The sequence below is a fragment of the Haliotis rubra genome, unplaced genomic scaffold (genome assembly GCF_003918875.1).
Source record: "Haliotis rubra isolate DU_JTF1 unplaced genomic scaffold, ASM391887v1 Scf152, whole genome shotgun sequence".
NCBI lineage: Eukaryota > Metazoa > Mollusca > Gastropoda > Lepetellida > Haliotidae > Haliotis > Haliotis rubra.
In genome coordinates, this window is record NW_025765470.1 from 1,405,391 (window position 1) to 1,421,414 (window position 16,024).

At 40.2% G+C, this 16,024-nt stretch overlaps 1 protein-coding gene across 1 annotated transcript in view; it reads left to right on the forward strand.

Annotated features, from left to right (window-relative positions):
* Nucleotides 1–16,024, forward strand: part of LOC124270477 — a 41,085-nt gene that overhangs the window by 5,857 nt on the left and 19,204 nt on the right. The window contains exon 2 of the mRNA XM_046705475.1: nucleotides 15,029–15,237. Coding sequence (XP_046561431.1) covers nucleotides 15,029–15,237 — 209 coding nt within the window. The remainder of the gene's footprint in view (nucleotides 1–15,028; nucleotides 15,238–16,024) is intronic.

A 16,024-nucleotide genomic window follows, 5' to 3' on the forward strand; every position in this document is an offset into this window, starting at 1 on the left:
CACAAGTTATACACCTAATTGTAATTGCGTAGATCGATGCTCATGCTGATGATCACTGGATTGTCAGGTCCAGACACGATTATTTACAGAGCACCGCCATATAGCTGGAATATTGCTGCCAACCAACCAACCCAACTGTACATTGCTTTTGCGGAACAAGGATTAATGTTATACTATTCAAAAGTTAACAAATGTGTCTCAAAGTAATTAACGCTTCATTTTCCATTTTCTCGCTGATGGAATATCATCAACACAACGCCTGGTGTTTTTCTCCACGTCCTGGTGTTTTCTGCTCACTGTCTCCAACAACTATATTTATTTATACTCTCCCAAAAAGGAAACGCATAGGTCCACTTTCACGAATTTAATCTGCTAACTTTAAAGTGAGATGACGCAAGTCTGGATCAGTTGTAACCAAACCTCACAGTATAAAAGATCAAATGCCTGGTAACATGTATAGCTCATAAGAAGTTCAATAAGTGAAGTCGGCCAGGGCACCTCACAAATGCTCGCAAATGAAGTAACTGGGTGTACCTATCCTGCGCTGCAGTGGTAGTCCAAAGTTTACCACTTCGAGGCCGATCTAGCGTGGAATTGGTGTGTTGATATCGGTATCGTAAACGACACTGATGGTACTCTGGTTAACATTGAGGTGACGTGCAAAGGCAGATTGCGACTCCCCGGGATTTTCTCCATTTTCGAATCCATAATAGTAGCGCTGGAAGTTTCCAGAGAGTCAGCGTTCACAACTAGATATTCAGCAAGTAGATAAGTCTCAAAGCAGGCTGGAATAATCGAATCGCCCTTTTCATTGCTTTTATGAAGGCACTCTATTGAGTATTGCCCAATACTGAAACGACTTGAACGATGAAGGCTTCAATGTTTAACCACAACCCAGGGGAGGTAACTCTAATTCAACAGCCCTTGACATGCTACTGGCAATGTATTTATTTTTTCTGCCTTGGACAACTGTTACAAAGAAATTCAAGACTTTCACGTAACTACAGTTAGGTCGGAAAAATCTATATCTGTTTTCAATTTCTTGGTGGATTTGTACATCGCTTCTGTTAGTATGTTGTAACTATTCATGTAAGTGGGAATTTGAAAATTGTCTAACTTGTTTTCTTTCTTTGTGCAGTATTATTATCATTGTAAGTGGGGATAACAAAAACGATTTATAGATACTAGTGCTGTAACGATGCATCGAACTATCGATGGATCGCAATGGTTAAGTCTCCGATAACAATTAAGCAATGGTAGAAACGAGAAACTATCAATGCATCAATAGTATGTGTGACTATCGATAGTTTAGCAATTGACTTCCGTTGATAAATGCGCAGCACAAAATACAGTATTTTTGGGTGCAGACTTGCAGCTTCATTGAATTCATGTTTTAACTGTTTACTTGATCTGTATTTCAAGTTTCTTGTCAACTATTAAAAGAGACTGAAACTACTTCAACTTATTTTTATTTCGTATAAACTATACATTCGTCTGGGAAATGACTTCAAATGAGACAATTCAAGGAGAGAAAACTATTGCAATACTATGGCAATAGTTGGTCGCAATAGACTGTCGCTATCTCAATAGTATGTTGCAATAGACTATTGCTATCGTAATAGTTGTTTCCCCCTCAATAGTCACCCCTAATAGATACATTATTAACGTGTGTTATCCTTACTTTCTTTTTGTTACAATCGGTCTTAACAATGATGTTCCATACAGGTCAACTGAATTCAAAAAGACTTGTGTGTCAGAAATCGATATTTTCTTCTCAAATGTTTATTGCATGAAAGGTCATAGGCCCATATACATGAAGTGCATATGGCGCAGTATAGGATCATTTAAACCAAAGGTGCACATTTCATTTCTGCTATTGAAGGCATATTTGAAGTATGATATAGCAGATTTTAAATCTTGATAGTGTGTGGTTGCCATAAGGCGAACAAATTGTTGTACTGAAGGTCGAATTAAATATTTAATTGGTAATACTATATATTTCTTTCGTATGTTCTTTTAGGATTGCCATATAAGGGTGAAATGGTACAGATCTTCGATATTGTTTAAATTACAATATGTACATAACCTTGAGACTTGGCAATTTTATCCTGTATCATCCAACTCGAGCACGAGCAAAGTCGGTTCCAAATGTACACAAGCTCGAATCTATTACATATCTGCTTCAAGGCTAATCTTAGAACTTGCACAACATTCTTATCTAGTGCTAGATGCTTATAGATTTGTCAATTCTTGGGTGTAAAAATGTTTTAATCAGGTTTGGAAAATGCTGAGAAAACTAGCTATACATCCACGATATACCCAAGCATAACCAAGACCTGAACTAAATAAGATATGTCTAGCATTACTTTCCAACCATGTCTATGAGTTAAACGGTTGGTTAATTAATGCAGAACGACCAAAATTGCGCGCTCTCATCTCATCAGATCTTAACAGTGTACTGATATTGACGATTCATTATGAGAATATTTGAACACGTGTCCCAGCAAACAACCACATCTCGCGGTTTCTCTCGTCTCTGCTGACAATATTATGATACTATTAAGTACGCTCTAACAATCACATACGGACGCCTTAATTAGTGTCGCATTATAGATCCGTGTTTGGATTCACTCGCAGATCATCGATAAGACACCAATGTTTATCAGCATTAAAGAATATATTATTTTGATTTCTTTCCAACAATCACATATATTGATCTCGACAAACTGAATGACCGCACCATGCTTTGTTTGTTTCACTCTGTGTTAAGTAACTGACAAGGTCATGTCAATTAGAGTACTTCCGGATATAGAGATAAACTGTTTGTAGCATTACATGTAAATGTTGTTAGATTGATTTTTACTTGAAAGCAAATATCATTGACGTTTAAACGATTTTGATGGGGCTTTTTTAACTGATCACCATACAAGATGAAAATATTATTTTCCCGATATATCCGGAATTGTAAACTAATAATTCATGTAATGTGTACATGTAGGCTCGGAAACATTCAGCTACATTAAATCATGACCGTGTTTTGGATAGGTCAGGTAAATGAAACAAGTTTATTCTTTGTTCCGTAATTAAGAACGGGGCGTTAGGTAAGTGGTTAAGGCGCCAACTCAAACTGAAATGCCTTTGTCTGGTGTTCCACTCACTCACTCACTCACTCACGTCCCCCAATACCCACACTGCGGTAAAATATTCCCAGATGTTGCTCAAAATCGACTCACTTACCTATTCCATCTTTGAAGTTATTATATCAGGACATAACTTATTCTAATGGTTTCACTTATTCATAGACCGCCTCATTGGTGTAGTGGTTAGAGCCTCCGCCCGGAGAGTGGAAGGTCGCGGGTTCGATCCCCCCACCGTGTCATACCAAAAGACGTTAAAATATGGTACTTGTTGGTCCCTGCCTGGCGCTCGGCATTAATGGGTACAACAAGGACTGGTCGGCTCGGAGTCAGTATAGTGTCTGAGTGGGGTATTCATGCTTCACTGCGGTATGGTATCTCAGTGGGCTAGCACTATAAAACCCGCTTTAGTCTGGGCTAGTACAATCAGCCGCACATACACATACACACGCATGCACGTCGTCATATGAGCGAAATATTCTCAAGCACGACGTTAAACCCAATTTCACCTCACCTCAACTCACTTATTCACACATGATGCCAAGGGTTCAAACTAAATAGTGAATGGTCACACAAGTGTCGGCTCTCAACATGTTATAAACAGTGCCAGCTTGAATATCTGGACACACTGTTTTTGAAAGACTAAAATGGGGCCCAGTCTAAATCTCAATCAAGCAATCCAAATTTTTGACTGTTGATTATGATGGGAAGTCATCCGATACTAGACTGAACATATTTTATATGATATTATCTGAGGGCATACCATTATCCAAGAGGTACCAAATGACAGATCGTTTTTCGTTTTCTGCAGTATCTCGTTAACCATTACACCCACATACGAGAAATTTTGGATGTGGCTTTGCTAATGATTCCTTAAAAATAAAATGGAAGCTTTTCAAATATTTAAACGTCGATAATATAGTTAGGCCGACTACTGTTTGACCGATCCCTCGTAGTTTGAATATTGCTGAGTGCGGCGTAAAACTAACAGAGTGAATGTAGTTTTATGGCGCTTTCAGTATTTTCCAACGATATCTCGACGGTGAAACTAAACATTACCTTCACTATTTGTGTGAGGAAAAGAGCCCTGGTCTTGGTAAGGGCATCATTTTTTTATGTGTTTCAAGTAGCCATCAAAATTTCTGAACATGGGTCGGGGAAAAAAATTAAAAACAAATTAATAAAGACAAAATTTCATGAATAATGTTCTTGATTCTCATTTATTGTAATTCTTATTACATACGTTATGGATGAACAACGGAATCACCCGAATAAATAAAAAAGTTGTTCATCTATAAAGCTTGTCCTTATCTGAAATGTTTTCAAGTTGCTTTGAATATTGATTCTCAAAGATAAGATGTCTCAGCTACCCAGCAGCAGTTGTGCATTATGAAAAGTTTTAATTTTTTTAATTTTTAATCCTATTTTAAGACAATTGAAGTGTACAAGTACATGTACAAGTATTCGGTGTTGACTCAATGCCACTAGATCTAGAGTTCATGTTTGGATGTAATTCCACTGTTTCACTGGTATTTAAAAGCTGGTGAAGAGTAATGGCAAGATGCTTTATGGATAATAACTTCTTTATTTTCTATTATGATGCAGTGTTTCGGTACATATATTGGTCATACAACCATTCTGCTTAACATCAGTATTATGATCACGACCGATACGTCGCATCATAATGAAATAAAGAAGTTATAATCCATAAACGTATTTTGTCCTTTATTGGGGATAACTTAAGACCATTTAGAAATTTTAAATTCCATAATTTCCGCCAGTTTTTCTTCACGTTCTGTACGCTAATTCTGAGAGCAATAAGCACACAAGTAGTTGTAAAAAGTCTTATGTCTTTTTCTGACAGTATACGTTGTATCCTTCAATGAACAAAGGAATTCACCCCTATGATATGTTTCTTTTGCTCTGACACATATCACTGCTCTTGCATGCTGACTTCCACATGACGTAAGTCATGCAGCTAGAATGTAGTCTGTTCCGAGAGGCAGTGAGTGAGGGTTAATGCTTCCTATAATATTACAATTCTATAACGATATATCAGTTTGAGGTTGGTGTGAACCCTGAAGTAATGCAGGGGGACAGAACTACTATATTGGTGAAACCCACGGCTATTGTGGGGACAAACGTAAATTAACATGAAAACTGGGACGGAGGGTCCAGAGTAGTCATGCTACGTCTTTTCAACCCGTGAAGATCCGGGTAAGAATTGATCTTCAGTAACCCATGCTTGTTGTAAGAGGCGACTAACGGGATCGGGTGGTCAGGTTCACTGACTTGGTTGACACATGTCATCGTATGCCAACGGCGTAGATCAATGCTCATGCTGTTGATCACTGGATTGTCTGGTCTAGATAGACCGCCGACATGTAGCTGGAATAATGCTGAGTAGAGGTGTCACGATACCGAAATTTCATCTTGGAACGATACGATTCGATTCGATGCATATCACGATATGCTATCTTTAGTTTTTTGTATTTTTTAAAGTATATTTTGATAGCAAGTAACAGTGTCAATTTCTAGTGAAATCAACAATTTTAAGGGCAACGATACATGTCACGATACGAAAAACTGTATCGATATATTTATCATCAGATAAAGTATCACGATTATTCACACTACGATATATCGTCAGAGCTCTACCGATGAGTGCGGCGTAAAACTAAACTCACTACTCGCGTCTTTTCATTTTTCGGTGTGTATCGTAACATGTGTTATATCTGGGATTACACTTTCTTAGTAAAGTACAAATTCTAGCACTTTTTTTAGTTGAGTCCCCTATGGTATTTGAACCCACACCCTCAGAGTCAGGCACCTAATCGCCAACACATACCTCCCTTCAAGAACTCTACGCTCTAGTCAACAACAGCTCCTTCAGGTGCCTGTCACCAAACTTAAAACTTTCGGCTCCAGATCCTTTTCTGTCTCAGCCGCTACTCTGTGGAACTCTCTACCCGAATCACTGAAGTTGATTCCATCTCTTGAAACTTTTAAATCCAGTCTTAAATCCTTACCTTTTCTAGCACTATACCTAAAAGATACATAACTCATACCACTGTGGAGAACTCAACTGCCTCTGTTTCCATCGTTTGAGGCAATGCGCATTGAGCATACCTTCATGGCGTGGATATAGCGCAATATAAGTGCCATTATTATTATTATTATTATTATTATTATTATTATTAACACACAAAGTCCGCCGCCTAACCCGTTCAGCCACCGCGACTTCCACTGTGTCTTTTCAATTTTATATGCTTATAGTTTTGTTCTATTTCTTGTATTATGCTCAGTCAACAACACCAGTCAGCAGACTTTACATCTTTTAATCTGGGAAAGAAAACAACAGTGGTTAGAATATACAAGTATTCTTAACAGTTAGGATGCAATTACAACTGCTGAAAACGTTCATCTTTTATCTTAGAGATAGCAGAGGACGTATACTAATATGGATCCTCATTTCGACGTCGAATGCTTGAATGGCTCTACAGCTTGTACTACAGCTGAAGTTCCACTGTACACAAGATATAGGCGCACATTGTCATTAGTGTTCTGTCTGGAAAGGTAAATGGGTTTGTCGTTAGTTTATTTGTGACAACTAAAAGGGTTCTCTACACATGTCCATACACTGAGACACTTGTGGCACTTGTACGTAATGAAAGCCTCTTGTGTCTGTTAAGAAACCTATTGAAAGTTACAGTACATGGAGTCATTCCAATCATGCCACTGAAGAGGCCATTGTACGCCTACGACCGTAAAACTGCTTTCATATCTAACATATGTTATATTTGGGATTACGCTTTCTTAGTAAAGTACAAATTCTAGTACTTTATGGGGTTGAGTCCCGTCCGGGATTCGAACCCACACCCTCAGAGTCAGGCACCAACTTGCCAGCACACAAAGTCAGCCGCCTAACCCGCTAAGTCACCGCGACTTCCACAAAAATGGAAGTCGGACAACTGGTAGTCAAGACTGCGGATTTTGTGTACCCCTCTGATAAGTGTAAACCCCATTTCACCTCACTTTCATATCACAGATGAGTACACGCGGATCAGAGATATTTACTAACTATGTCATTGTCCTCATGTATTTAACTCTCCAATCTACCCCAGCCCAACTTCACCCACTTCTCTCTTAGTGTTGGCGTGGAAGTTAACACTCATGTGATAGCAATCTACTATCTTGTTTCATCCGTGTACTCTGTGCTGAATTCAACGATACACCACGGCAGTTCAGTAATAGTACAGCACCAGACATGTTTTACAGAGAGTACACGCAGCATTACAGAGCACACACACCTTTGAGATAAAGCACATGCTTGATAAATTATTTGATAATTACTTTTGATGCATGTTGGATCAATTCTTACATAATCAATTGTGTTGCTACATTCGAGCCATTAGCCTTTACCTTTTTTTCTAAAATTATGGCTGGTCTCTGTTGTTTCCTGCTGAGTTTATGAATGCTGCCGTAACTAGGGCAGGGACGGGTAACCCGGATAGCCGGGACGGGTGGGTAATGAGTTGGATCCGGGTAGGGTAGGGTAATAGGGGTAGGGTATCCGGGTAGGGTAGGGTAATAGCGTGTGGGGTACCCGGGTAGAAAATTTGGACCCGTCCCAGCCCTAGGTGTTATAACACAAAAGCTGTACAATGAGTCCCGATTATTTGCTTTCGATCTTTTATTATACTCTCCCAAAAAAGAAACGCATATAGGAATTTCAACTGTACTTTTATGTCTATTGTGAAACATCTTGTAGGCTTTATGAGTCAATGAAATATAGCGAAATTGCACATTGGGAATGCAGACTTATCCGTCTTTGACACCAACTCGAGGAAAGTCAGTTTGAGTGTCACATGGAGACGTGTGGCGACGCTGAAGTCAATACCTCGTGTGACCACCGTGGGCATCTAGAGTTGCACGGCATCGTCTCGGCATCGAACAAATGAGTCTCAGAATCTCGTGTTGCCCAATCGCAGCCCACTCTGCCTGTAGTGCCTGTGCGAGTTGCTGAAGTGTCTGGGGCTGAGGGTTACGGCGTCGCACCCGTCTGTCCAGGGCATCCCACAGATGTTCGATCGGGTTTAGGTCCGGTGATCTTGAGGGCCAGGGGAGCACATTGATGTTGTGGTTCTGGAGGAAGTCTCTAGTGTGACGTGCTGTGTGGGGCCTGGCATTGTCCTGTTGAAACAACTCCCTCTGGCGATCAATGATTGGAAGGAGATGTGGGCGTAGGATTTCGTCACAGTACCGTTGAGCTGTCAGGTTGCCCTGGATCATCACCAAACCACATCTCCTACGGCAGGTGATCGCTCCCCACATCATAACACTTCCCAGGCCGAATCTGTCCACCTGGGAAACGCAAGCGTCGGCAAAACTTTCACGTCGACGTCTGTACACCCGCATTCTTCCATCGCGTCGTTCCAGTAGAAATCGTGATTCATCACTGAACCAGATTCTACGCCAATTCGGTAGGTTCCAGGCCTGAACGTTGGTGCACCATTGAACTCGATGTCGACGATGTTGTTGTCGAAGCACAGGGCCAAAATAAGGTCTTCTGGCACGTAAACCAGCCTCTCTCAACCTGTTCCTGACGGTCTGTGCAGAAAGCCTCCTCAATCCGGGTATTTGTCGAGCGGTACTGGTCGCCGTAGCTGTTCGATGACGCAGGTGATGTATCTGGATGTAGCGATCCTGCGCCGCAGTGGTCGCTCGAGGTCGCCCACTACGAGGGGCATCTGCTACCGAATTCTGCCGGCGATATCTCTCCCAGAGCCGTGAAATGGTGCTTTGGTGAACATTCATGTGTCGGGCAACTGCACGTTGAGAATGGCCAGCTTTAAGCAAACCAATGGCGATATGACGGTTGGCTTCACTTAGACGTGGCATTTTGCGTTCGTCAACAATATTCCAAATACAGTGAATAATCGACAGACAGTGATCAACCTTTTATACCCATCATTGAGACTATCTGATCCCTAACTTTCACGTGCATTGCATGTGAATTGTGTATTCTGTGACACTACACGCCGAAATTGAAAATCATGCTGTTAAATACGGGTATTTTACGGATGGTGCGTTTAGTTGTGATTAACTCATAAACAGAGAAAAACCTTTTGTAAAATTAATCACGTTTTAATTCATTGCTACATGAAATTGCTATTTTCATGATGCGTTTCTTTTTTTTGGTAGAGTATATTTTTAGGAATAATCTATATCTTGCGTTTTATTTAATCATGAGAATAATAAAATATCATTAGATACAATGTTATCGTTTGATGATGACATCTTGAAATGAAGATTTGAAATATTGTATTTAACAAATAGGGCAAGTAAATGTTTGTGCCAAAGAAAGTACAGACCAATAATGATGGTTAAAAGTAAGGAATTCTTATTCGCTCGTGATGTAATATATACGGGTATCTTAGTTTCAGGTAATTACGTTTGCACGACTTAGGCGACTGTTCTAAGCTTAGTAAAACGATCTGGATAAGGTGTGCTAAGTTTTGGACTAATCCAATTTTGAAGTGTACATTTTGCCCATTGAGTCATTCTTAATACATCACACTTCATACTATGAAGCAGAACAGATGTCTTCACAGACTGCTACAGAATAATCACAAGAGTTCACCGTACAAATTACATATTATCAGTGTCAATGAATCACTACCACATGGTGAGATGAGGTGAAATTGGGTTTAACGTCGCGCTTAAGAATATTTCGCTCATATGACGACGTGCATGTGTATATGTGGCTGCTTGTACTAGCCCAGACTTACGCTGGTATTATAGTGCTAGCTATACGCCGCTCTTAGCAATATTCCAGCTATATCACGGCTGGGGACACCAGAAATGGGCTTCACACATTGTACCCATGTGGGGAATCGAACCCGGGTCTTCAGCGTGACGAGCGAACGCTTTAACCACTAGGCTACCCCTACCACCCCGTATATGTAACTAATGTGTGGGTTATCATGGCCTTTAACTATACATGTATCATTAATACCATAGACAATAACAACCGCCGATTATTATTAGACGCCTCAATATTCAGACGGCGACCTGTGAATAATCTTATATAATAGTCTTGCCAGACAAATGAGTGATATTTTGACCATCAACGTTCACCGACGAGGCATGGCGACACACCAAGCTGGACACTCGTTCCATTTGGTCGCCTTACTGTCCTGGTGACCTATTCTGACACGGAATCCCCACGGGTTGGTATCCGTGATACCTTCGATGTCATCTCTGTATGCCGTTTGTTACATTTCTTGCCAAACCCATGCGGGAATCCAGCCAGGCTTAACCACGAGGCTAACCCTATCGCCCCTACCTTACACAAGTTATACACCTTATTGTAATTGCGTAGATCGATGCTCATGCTGATGATCACTGGATTGTCAGGTCCAGACTCGATTATTTACAGAGCACCGACATATAGCTGGAATATTGCTGAGTGTGGCGTTAAACAACCAACCAACCCAACTTTACATGCTTTTGCGGAACAAGGATTAATGTTATGCTAATCAAAAGTTAACAAATTTGTCTCAAAGTAATTAACGCTTAATTTTCCATTTTCTCGCTGATGGAATATCATCAACACAACGCCTGGTGTTTTTTTCCACGTCCTGGTGTTTTCTGCTCACTGTCTCCAACAACTATATTTATTTATACTCTCCCAAAAAGGAAACGCATAGGTCTACTTTTTACTGCTAACTTTAAAGTGAGATAACGCAAGTCTGGATCAGTTGCAGCCAAACTTCACAGCATAAAAGATCAAATGCCTGGTAACATGTATAGCTCATAAGAAGTTCAATAAGTGAAGTCGGCCGAGGTTACCTCACAAATGCTCGCAAATGAAGTAACCGGGTGTACCTATCCTGCGCTGCAGTGGTAGTCCAAAGTCTACCACTTCGAGGCCGATCTAGCGTGGAATTGGTTTGTTGATATCGGTCGCATAAACGACTGATGGTACTCTGGTGAACACTGAGGTGACGTGCAAAGGGAGATTGCGACTCCCCGGGATTTTTCTCCATTTTTGAATCCATAATAACGCTGGAAGTTTCCAGAGAGTCAGCGTTCACAACTAGATATTTATCAAGTAGATAAGTCTCAAAGCAGGCTGGAATAATTGAATCGCCCTTTTCATTGCTTTTATAAAGGCACTCTTTTGAGTACTGCCCAATACTGAAACGACTTGAACGATGAAGGCTTCAATGTTTAACCACAACCCAGGGGAGGTAACTCTAATTCAACAGCCCTTGACATGCTACTGGCAATGTATTTATTTTTTCTGCCTTGGACAACTGTTACAAAGAAATTCAAGACTCCACTTTCACGTAACTACAGTTAAGTCGGAAAAATCTATATCTGTTTTCAATTTCTTGGTGGATTTGTACATCGCTTCTGTTAGTATGTTGTAACTATTCATGTAAGTGGGAATTTGAAAATTGTCTAACTTGTTTTCTTTCATTGTGCAGTATTATTATCATTGTAAGTGGGGATAACAAAAATGATTCATGGATACTAGTGCTGTAACGATGCATCGAACTATCGATGGATCGCAATGGTTAAGTCTCCGATAGCAATTAAGCAATGGTAGAAACGAGAAACTATCAATGCATCAATAGTGTGTGTGACTATCGATAGTTTAGCAATTGACTTCCGTTGATAAATGCGCAGCACAAAATACAGGATTTTTGGGTGCAGACTTGCAGCTTCATTGAATTCACTGTTTACTTTGTTTTAACTGTTTACTTGATCTGTATTTCAAATTTCTTGTCAACTATTAAAAGAGACTGAAACTACTTCAACTTATTTTTATTTCGTATAAACTATACATTCGTCTGGGAAATGACTTCAAATGAGACAATTCAAGGAGAGAAAACTATTGCAATACTATTGCATGAGTTGGTCGCAATAGACTGTCGCTATCTCAATAGTATGTTGCAATAGACTATTGCTATCGTAATAGTTGTTTCCCCCTCAATAGTCACCCCTAATAGATACATTATTAACGTGTGTTATCCTTACTTTCTTTTTGTTACAATCGGTCTTAACAATGATGTTCCATACAGGTCAAATGAATTCAAAAAGACTTGTGTGTCAGAAATCGATATTTTCTTCTCAAATGTTTATTGCATGAAAGGTCGTAGGCCCATATACATGAAGTGCATATGGCGCAGTATAGGATCATTTAAACCAAAGGTGCACATTTCATTTCTGCTATTGAAGGCATATTTGAAGTATGATATAGCAGATTTTAAATCTTGATATTGTGTGGTTGCCATAAGGCGAACAAATTGTTGTACTGAAGGTCGAATTAAATATTTAATTGGTAATACTATATATTTCTTTCGTATGTTCTTTTAGGATTGCCATATAAGGGTGAAATGGTACAGATCTTCGATATTGTTTAAAGATATGTCTAACATTACTTTCCAACCATGTCTATGAGTTAAACGGTTGGTTAATTAATGCAGAACGACCAAAATTGCGCGCTCTCTTCTCATCAGATCTTAACAGTGTACTGATATTGACGATTCATTGTGACAATATTTTTGAACACGTGTCCCAGCAAACAACCACATCTCGCGGTTTCTCTCGTCTCTGCTGACAATATTATGATACTATCAAGTACGCTCTAACAATCACATACGGACGCCTTAATTAGTGTCGCATTATAGATCCGTGTTTGGATTCACTCGCAGATCATCGATAAGACACCAATGTTTATCAGCATTAAAGAATATATTATTTTGATTTCTTTCCAACAATCACATATATTGATCTCGACAAACTGAATGACCGCACCATGCTTTGTTTGTTTCACTCTGTGTTAAGTAACTGACAATGTCATGTCAATTAGAGTACTTCCGGATATAGAGATAAACTGTTTGTAGCATTACATGTAAATGTTGTTAGATTGATTTTTACTTGAAAGCAAATATCATTGACGTTTAAACGATTTTGATGGGGCTTTTTAACTGATCACCATACAAGATGAAAATATTATTTTCCCGATATATCCGGAATTGTAAACTAATAATTCATGTAATGTGTACATGTAGGCTCGGAAACATTCAGCTACATTAAATCATGACCGTGTTTTGGATAGGTCAGGTAAATGAAACAAGTTTATTCTTTGTTCCGTAATTAACAACGGGGCGTTAGGTAAGTGGTTAAGACGCCAACTCAAACTGAAATGTAAGCAGCCTTTGTCTGGTGTTCCACTCACTCACTCACTCACGTCCCCCCAATACCCACACTGCGGTAAAATATTCCAGAATTTGCTCACAATCGACTCACTTACCTGTTCCATCTTTGAAGTTATTATATAAGGACATAACTTATTCTAATGGTTTCACTTATTCATAGACCGCCTCATTGGTGTAGTGGTTAGAGCGTCCGCCCGGAGAGCGGAAGATCGCGGGTTCGATCCCCGACCGTGTCATACCAAAAGACGTTTAAATATGGTACTTGTTGGTCCCTGCCTGGCGCTCGGCATTAATGGGTACAACAAGGACTGGTCGGCTCGGAGTCAGTATAATGTGTCTGAGTGGGGTATTCATGCTTCACTGCGGCATGGTATCTCAGTGGGCTAGCACTATAAAACCCGCTTTAGTCTGGGCTAGTACAAGCAGCCGCACATACACATACACATGCATACACGTCGTCATATGAGTGAAATATTCTCAAGCACGGCGTTAAACCCAATTTCACCTCACCTCACCTCACATGATGCCAAGGATTCAAACTAAATAGTGAATGGTCACACAAGTGTCGGCTCTCAATATTTTGTAAACAGTGCCAGCTTGAATATCTGGACACACTGTTTTTGAAAGACTAAAATGGGGCCCAGTCTAAATCTCAATCAAGCAATCCAAATTTTTGACTGTTGATTATGACGGGAAGTCATCCGATACTAGACTGAACATATTTTATATGATATTATCTGAGGGCATACCATTATCCAAGAGGTACCAAATGACAGATAGTTTTTCGTTTTCTGCAGTATCTCGTTAACCATTACACCCACATACGAGAAATTTTGGATGTGGCTTTGCTAATGATTCCTTAAATATAAAATGGAAGCTTTTCTTTACTGTTTGACCGATCCCTCGTAGTTTGAATATTGCTGAGTGCGGCGTAAAACTAACAGAGTGAATGTAGTTTTATGGCGCTTTCAGTATTTTCCAACGATATCTCGACGGTGAAACTAAACATTACCTTTACTATTTGTGTGAGGAAAAGAGCCCTGGTCTTGGTAAGGGCATCATTTTTTTATGTGTTTCAAGTAGCCATCAAAATTTCTGAACATGGGTAGGTCGTTCGGGAAACAAACTAAAAACAAATTAATAAAGACAAAATTACACGAATAATGTTCTTAATTCTCATTTATTGTAATTCTTATTACAATTTCTCTCGTTTTTTGGACTTGTGGCAGCTACTGATTTAAACAGTTTGGAAAGATGAACATTATATATGACGAGGCGGTACGTTTAAGGTTCAAGTCGGCGGCGTTGGAATTTTTGAAAAAGGGTTTTCGAGGGGAGTGGGGTGGGGGTTGGGGAGGGGCGTCGAGCGATGAGATGCTGCCCTACTGTCGAACAAACTGTTTTTTTTCCGCCCGACAACAACCAACCAACCAAACTCAGTACATAGAACCGAGGTCTTTATCATTAATTTTGTCTTACAAGAAAAGCCATTTTAAGCTCCACACAATTTAGTCATCTGTTTATAATGTCACATAACCTTCCAACATGTCTATGCTACACTGCCATTTCAAGTTAACAGACTCCTTTATGTTGGAGAATTGAAAGAGAAACTTTCTGTCTGCTATTGTGAGTTCTGACAATCACCCTCATGAATTTCAGTAAACCGCGTGATGCAGTGCAGCCCTCCTCCACCCATCGCCAACGGTGCTGTCTCCGCCGCCAGTCATGAAGAGGGAGATGTGGCTTACTACACCTGTGACACTGACTATACATTTTGCCGTGGTGTGAGTAAAACCACCGTGTGCGACGCCTCGGGGCAGTGGCAGGGCGTCCCCGGGGAGTGTGGCAGGTACAGGTTGACAGATTTGGTACGTCATTTGAATGATGTCAATCTGTATACAATACAAGCAGGGCATCTTTTCCTCTTGTCAGTCTCTGTAAAATACAAGCAGGGCACCCTTTCCTCGTGTCAGTCTGTAAAATACATGTCAATGTACTAACTATTCTCGCTGGTCACCTCTGTCTGATGTCAAGGTACAAACTATTCTCGCTGGTCACCTCTGTCTGATGTCAATGTACTAACTATTCTCGCTGGTCACCTCTGTCTGATGTCAATGTACTAACTATTCTCGCTGGTCACCTCTGTCTAATGTCTATCTAACTATTCACTAAGGTCACCTCTGTCTGATGTCAATGTACTAACTATTCTCGCTGGTCACCTCTGTCTGATGTCAATGTACTAACTATTCTCGCTGGTCACCTCTGTCTGATGTCAATGTACTAACTATTCTCGCTGGTCACCTCTGTCTGATGTCAATGTACTAACTATTCTCGCTGGTCACCTCTGTCTGATGTCAATGTACTAACTATTCTCGCTGGTCACCTCTGTCTGATGTCAATGTACTAACTATTCTCGCTGGTCACCTCTGTCTGATGTCAATGTACTAACTATTCTCGCTGGTCACCTCTGTCTGATGTCAATGTACTAACTATTCTCGCTGGTCACCTCTGTCTGATGTCAATGTACTAACTATTCTCGCTGGTCACCTCTGTCTGATGTCAATGTACTAACTATTCTCGCTGGTCACCCCTGTCTGATGTCAATGTACAAACTATTCTCGCTGGTCACCTCTGTCTGATGTCAATGTACTAACT